Source organism: Helianthus annuus, chromosome 9 (assembly GCF_002127325.2).
Source record: "Helianthus annuus cultivar XRQ/B chromosome 9, HanXRQr2.0-SUNRISE, whole genome shotgun sequence".
In the NCBI taxonomy this organism is placed as follows: domain Eukaryota; kingdom Viridiplantae; phylum Streptophyta; class Magnoliopsida; order Asterales; family Asteraceae; genus Helianthus; species Helianthus annuus.
This window is the reverse complement of record NC_035441.2, coordinates 151,735,512-151,741,976: the sequence shown is the minus strand read 5'-3', so window position 1 is coordinate 151,741,976 and position 6,465 is coordinate 151,735,512. Positions and strand designations below refer to the sequence as shown.

At 37.4% G+C, this 6,465-nt stretch overlaps 1 protein-coding gene across 1 annotated transcript; it reads right to left on the bottom strand.

Annotated features, from left to right (window-relative positions):
- Window positions 1–1,876: 1,876 nt before the first annotated feature.
- On the bottom strand, window positions 1,877–4,954 carry LOC110879139. The gene has a single exon (XM_022127565.2). It carries the CDS (start codon window positions 4,494–4,496, stop codon window positions 2,115–2,117), a length of 2,382 nt encoding a protein of 793 aa, XP_021983257.1. The 5' UTR covers window positions 4,497–4,954; the 3' UTR covers window positions 1,877–2,114.
- Window positions 4,955–6,465: the final 1,511 nt, after the last annotated feature.

Sequence of the window (6,465 nt, the reverse complement as noted above, 5' to 3'; positions counted from 1 at the left end):
TTTTGTTTTTATAAACACATACTTACATATACATAAAAATACCTTTTAGTTTGAGTAGTTTTAAAACGTTCGTTATTAATTACATATAATTATAAAAATATCCCGGATATTACAATAACTTTGGTTTAAAAGAATTTCTGTTTTATTTATATTTTATATAAAAAGTAATTTATCTTGTCACTATTATTTACTTTATACAAAATATTAAAATCAAAATTTTATAAAATAAAATTAAAACTAACTTTTTATATATGTTTATATATATAATTATTAACAAATAATAATGTTTTTTGCAAAAAAAAAAAAAAAGAAAATCTGCTATATATATAATAATATTTTTGCACAATCAACATTTATGTTATAAAAGACCATAATACCCTCACATGCAAAGCATGTGAGGTGATAGAACTAAGTTTTTGGACGGCATTAGTTGTAAAGGTTATAGAATGTAACAAAAAATGGACATAAAGGTTGGGTTTGGCCGATTTCATAGTGAAATGTATAAATTGCAGTTTAAGTATAACATAAAGGTTGATCTGTGCAATTTATTCTTTTTAATATTCTATCAAATTGTTTAATTTCTATAATTCTATATTCTATAATTATTAAATTTGTCAAGTCTTTCCAAATTTATAGATTTAAATCCTAGCTTTATTTGAGCATAAACTAGATTCGGTTTACCATGTTTCAATGAATAGTGAATCTTGCATGTTCCATTAGAGTTGTCATAATTAGATGTTCTTGATTCTCACTAGACAATGAGTTAAAGCTAATAAGTACAAGAAATCAATAATGGTTCATACTTTTATATATAACAACATGCATAAATGTAGTTTGTAACAATCTAAAAACATGAGTGTGTCTTTGATTAAACAAAGTGAAACCTATTGAGATTCTAGTAGGAAAAACATATAAAGAAACAAATAAACAGCTAGAATAAAACAGAAAGAAGACAAAGGAAATCATGAAAAAGACAAACCAAAAGGTGAGACTATGCAAATAATCTATCCCATGGTCAACCACTTATAGTTGTCCAAGGAGACGTTTTAACTTGTGTATAAAAATTGTGGGTAGTTTTAAGGATAATTATCAAACTCACTCGTTATAGAAAAAAAAAAAATAACAAACTAAACTTTTTTTTAATTATCATCAAGGCTAACCATGTTTTCACTTAGGGCCGTTCCTACGTTTTTTGAAACCATAAGCAAACTATGAAGTGAAAGCCCTAATTTCAATGATATGCTCTCCTTCAATCTTGACGCCATGGATGATTACCCTTACTTTTTTCGGCTAGTGATAGCCGATAGCCTAGAAATTGAAAGCACGTTGCGATGGGAAGTGAGAACGATGATTGGCGTTGTATATACGGGTTTTAGGCCGCTAAATAATGATGATTATGTTGATAGTGGCTGTGTTGTAATAGCTGGAAATCAAGGCGAAATGGACTTTGAAACATGACCTTTTTTTTGCTAAACAATATTTATTTTCGACTCCTTCAATGGAAAACTTGTTTAGTTTTGAAATAAACGTATTTATTTGGGCCTAATACATATATTATATATAAAAACTTTCTAAAAACTTGGAGGACCTAAATTTTTGGTGGCCCTAGGCCCGTGCCTAGGTTGCCAAGCCTATGGAGCCGTCCCTGTTTTCACTCTTTAGCAATTACCACATATTTCTCTTGACTTTTTTCAAGGAAAAAACGTAAACTATGAGTGTAACCTTTCTAGCAACACCTACGAGGTTTTTGCAAGACGCCACGCCTCCCACTTCAACCTTGTAGGTCGTCGGCTTGACAAGATATTAAACATTTCTTTAACGTTACGTTATCAATATTTCTAAAAGTTCTAAATTGCTTATAAAACAAATACAATTGTTGACAAACAAAAGTAAAGTACATCCACAAGCAAAGCAAAGTCAACTGCATCCCTTTAAAGCAAAGAAAATAGTATTTATACAAATACATCATATATCATATTCTGTTTAAACTCAATGAACAAAGCTTCTAAGCTAACTCTCAATCCTAACCAAGCAAGCCCCAACTTTCACATCACACATACAAACACAAGCACCAAGATTCGCGCGCAAAACAGGTTGTTTTTCATGCACGAATCTTAGCGTTGGTGTTCTTCGCCTTCGTCTTCAACAACAGTCGAGAGTCCACACTCTTTGATAAATGACGGATTAAGGAATCGCGCAATAAAAACCCATAACTTATACACATCATCAAAGTTAGTCAAGAAGCCTAGAGAAGCAGTCACAACCTCGGCTCTCACCAACCCACGTCCATCGTGCTTCTCACCATCCATCGGTCTGCATAGCGTCGTGTCTGCAAGATCCATCGCCCCATGGTTTTGTACGATCTTTACATGACTAAGAATCCCCACACCAAGAGAAATCCCGTTTGTTTCGGCTAACTTTTGAACAATTTCAGGACTGAATAAACCGCGGTTTCTGTTTCTAACATTAAATGCCACAGACGCGCCCCTTTCATATTTTATTTTGGGACCGTATATGTGAACAAGTGGGACCGAACCGTTTGAACCAGGTAATCTTAACTGAAGCAACGAAGTCACGAGCCAGTTGATCAAAAACCGCAGCCTGAGTGTGGTCTTATTGAGACCCAACATGTTTATGTGATCAATATGCCTGCAGGATATCTCAGGTTCCCTTCTATCAGAATCTAATTCTAACCCTTCATAATAATCATCTTCCATGTGTTCCAAAGGTTGTGAAAACGTAAAATCTTCGTTTTCTTCAAAACCGAATGATACGCGTTTATTCTCTTCCCGTCCCCTGAGTAATCTGAAATCACCTTCGGTTTCTCTTTGTAAAACCGCACTCTCGTTCCCGTTTGACGTGTTACCTTCACACTCTTCTTGTATCTCCCGACTCTCCGCACGCCTCTCGTTGTCGAAAGTTTCTTTATCGACAATCTTGGCTGCTTTAGTAAAAGACAAGACTTTGGATAAATGGGATTGCGATTCAGCCGGGCTCTGCCCCAAATTAATCCATAACGAATTGTCGGATGATTCGTCTTCACTAAAAACAGGACTTTTCATAACCTCCCCAACTGAAAAACTGCTCGTTTCTTCGAAAATGGAGCTGCTACCGTCTTTATCCGACCCGTTACCATGATCCAATTTGGTATCAAATACATCCCTTACCTGAGAAGCAGTAAACGCACCGGAAAACGCCGGCAACTGAGCTCCGGGTTGGTTTTCCGATAACCCGTTTCCTTTTCCACTAACTTCAACATCTTCAATCCCAGAAAACCCCGGGATCCCATCAATGGAATCACCAGCGTACAGAGGAAAAACCGGGCTGATCTTCACAATGCCCGAACCCACATGGCCCGATTGGTTATGCAGGCTTCCGATCACTGATTTCTTAATAAGAAGACACCCGAATCCAGTCGGGTCAAAACCAAAAACTCTATAAAATGAGGTGATGATAAAATCGGGCCGAAACAAAGATAACCCGAGTGAATCCATATCTTTTGGACCCAACGCCCCTGCATCAAGCAACACATGCCAGTTGTTTTGTTGGGCCATCGCCATCCACTGATACGAATACTTAGCACCCGTAACTCTAGATTGAACAGGAAACACGAAAAGCCCGGTGGCAGAATCTTTCTTTCGCTTTTTCTTGTTTGAAATCAACTTTCGAAGGTGTGTCGAGCACGGGTTAAGCGTAGGCCACTTAAACCATGCACTATGAACTTTTGCCCCCTTTTCTTTCGCCCGCTGAGCCATCCAAGTAACCGACTGGCTCTCGTGATCGAACATCGTTAACAGCTTCTTATTCGAATGAAACGGGTACGATTCGGCTAGAAGCTTAAAAGCAGACCCTCTACTAACAGTGAAAACTAGACCATATTCATTCTCAGGGATGTTTAAATAATCCATAATCCTAGTTTTAATATCATGTTCAACAGTGCCTACTTCTCCACCACCATAAAGAGCATGATTACTCAAATTTGCAGTTATTTCAGATAAACCAATTGTTGAAGACTCCCAATAATTAACAGTTTGAAGAAATGAAAACAACCCAAATCCACAATAATCAAGACATACCTTTGAAACACTTTCAGCCAAGTGAGAATACTCTTCAACCCTTAATTCATCAATCTTTTCTGATGATTTATACTTTGGGTACATCTTCAAGAACTTTGAAAAAGCTTCATCAAAGTCAGGAACAGAATCTTGAACCTCAAATGTCCTATCAGCAGCAAGAGATGTAGCTTTTAAGAACTCTTTCTGAGCCTGTAATCTAGCAAGTGATCTTGATCTCCCCAAGCTCTTATCTTGAATATCTATGCTCTCTTCAGAATCCATGTTTTGGGATTTGATAAGACACCCATCTTCAGATGCTTGTTCAAGAGCTTCTTTGAGTATATCTTCTTGTAATCTTCTAAGAACAGACCCATCTTTCTTTCTGTTCTTTACTAAAAAAGAACAGTGGGAGATGATGGGTTTCCAGAGTGAAATATGCATCAAGCTTGAAACTTTAAGATGTTTTGAATTAACTGATGATTGATAGAGGAAAAAAAGAAAGATGGGTATTCTGTGTTTTTGTTTGTTTGTGTTTATCCCATCTAATTCAACTGAAAAAGCAGAAAAAATGGTAAAGACTGAAACCCTATGTTCAAAAAAGCAAAAGTTACCAACTTTGAAGGATTTTCAGAATCAAAACCTTTGATTCAAACTTCAAAACACAAAATTTAAGAGGGAAACAAGAAACACTATCACTTGAACAAAAGGGTTGGCTTTTAAAGAAAGAATAAATTTAAAAAACACACACTAACACCAAGAACACACAGTCAAGAAAGTTATATATAATGGGGAAGAAAGAGTGAAGATGACTCCAGTTGCAATACAAAATTGGTCTCTTAAAAGTTTTAGAACAACCGCAACGGGTGTCTTGAACACTAAATTAATGCATAGCCTTTCATCATAAATCTTTGCATTTAATATTGGAGGTGAATGGGACAATTGATATAGTTCGAATATTTATTACAACTCAACTTCCACTTGTGAAAAAAAATAGTATTTGAATTTGATTGGATCATGGGTAAACAAAATCTTGCTTTTTTAGTGGAAACAATTAAACAAAAGAAAATTCATTTATTTTTTTAGTCAATTTGACAAGTTATTATTTTTTTTTTGACCCGCAGAGTGAACTACTCTTGCTTCGATCCTGTATGGGTATTGCCAAACTTTTCTTTGGCTTGAGGACATGCCAACCTGTACACATGAAAGATGCGGCGTTGTTCTTTGACAAAGGTTTGCGTGAGGCGATTGAGGAATTGGTGGTTTGTGGAGGTCCTTTCTTTGGAGACCTCCAGTGGCGACTTGCTTCTTTACCTATTAGGTTTGGAGGTTTGGGGTTGTATTCGGCTGTGGAGGCTTCATCCTACGCTTTTGTGGCCTCAAGGGCCCAATCGTGGGTGCTACAGGACCACATCTTAAGAGACAGTGGCATATGCAGTATGGATTCTGATTATGTTTGTGCTTTGGCTTGTCTTCGTGATACGATTCCAAGCTTTGACTTCAGCGGTTTCACTAATAAGGACACCGCCCCCCCTAAAGCCCAACATGCATTGGCGAGTGCTCTTTTTAGTAAAATTGTCAACGAAATCGAAGTGCAGTTTGACTTGACCGTTAGACAAAAAGCCGTTTTTGAGTGTCTCCGAGCACCACATGCACAAGATTTTCTTCTTGCTATACCTATAGATGGGTTAGGCCAGCATATGTCGCCGGTGGAGTACCGTACTATCCTTAAATATCGCCTCATGATTCCTTTATTCCCGGTTGATGAGGTATGCACTGTTTGTCATAAGGCGTGTTTGGATTCTTTTGGTGAGCATGCAGTTCATTGTAGAGAGCTCCCGGGGTTCAAATACCGACATGATTTGGTTAGGGATGTCCTTTTTGACATATTCAGGTGCGCTGGTATTTCTGCTAAGAAAGAGGCACCCGTTAATTTCTTAACAGACCCGTTGGAAGGGAGATCTACCCTTCGACCAGCCGACATTCTGGTCTTTGGATGGGTAGGAGGAAAACACGCATGTGTGGATCTAACAGGGGTTTCCCCGCTTGTGGGCTTAGGGAGTAGTGCTTTCACAGTGGGTCAGGCTGCTTTAAAGGCTGCTTCGGGTAAAGTGATCAAGCATGAGAAAGCGTGCCTTGACAACCAACACGTGTTTATCCCATTTGCTTTTGATACTTTTGGTTTTCTGGCGCCAGAGGCTGTGGACCTACTTAATCGAGTTCAAAGGGTCATGCATAGTAATGTTATGACCCCGAGATCTATGGACGTAGTTTTTAAAAGGCTTAGTTTTGCTATTCAAAAAGGGGTAGCGGCGCAGCTTGTTGCCCGTTTACCAACTATCTCGATGTAAATTATTATACGTTAAATTTAATTGTTTTTGTTAAGTTTAAAGTTGGTGAGAGTTATTAAATA

Coding starts and splice junctions, on each gene's coding strand:
- LOC110879139 (XM_022127565.2), bottom strand. CDS start 4,496: ATGCATATTTCACTCTGGAAACCCATCATCTCCCACTGTTCTTTTTTA.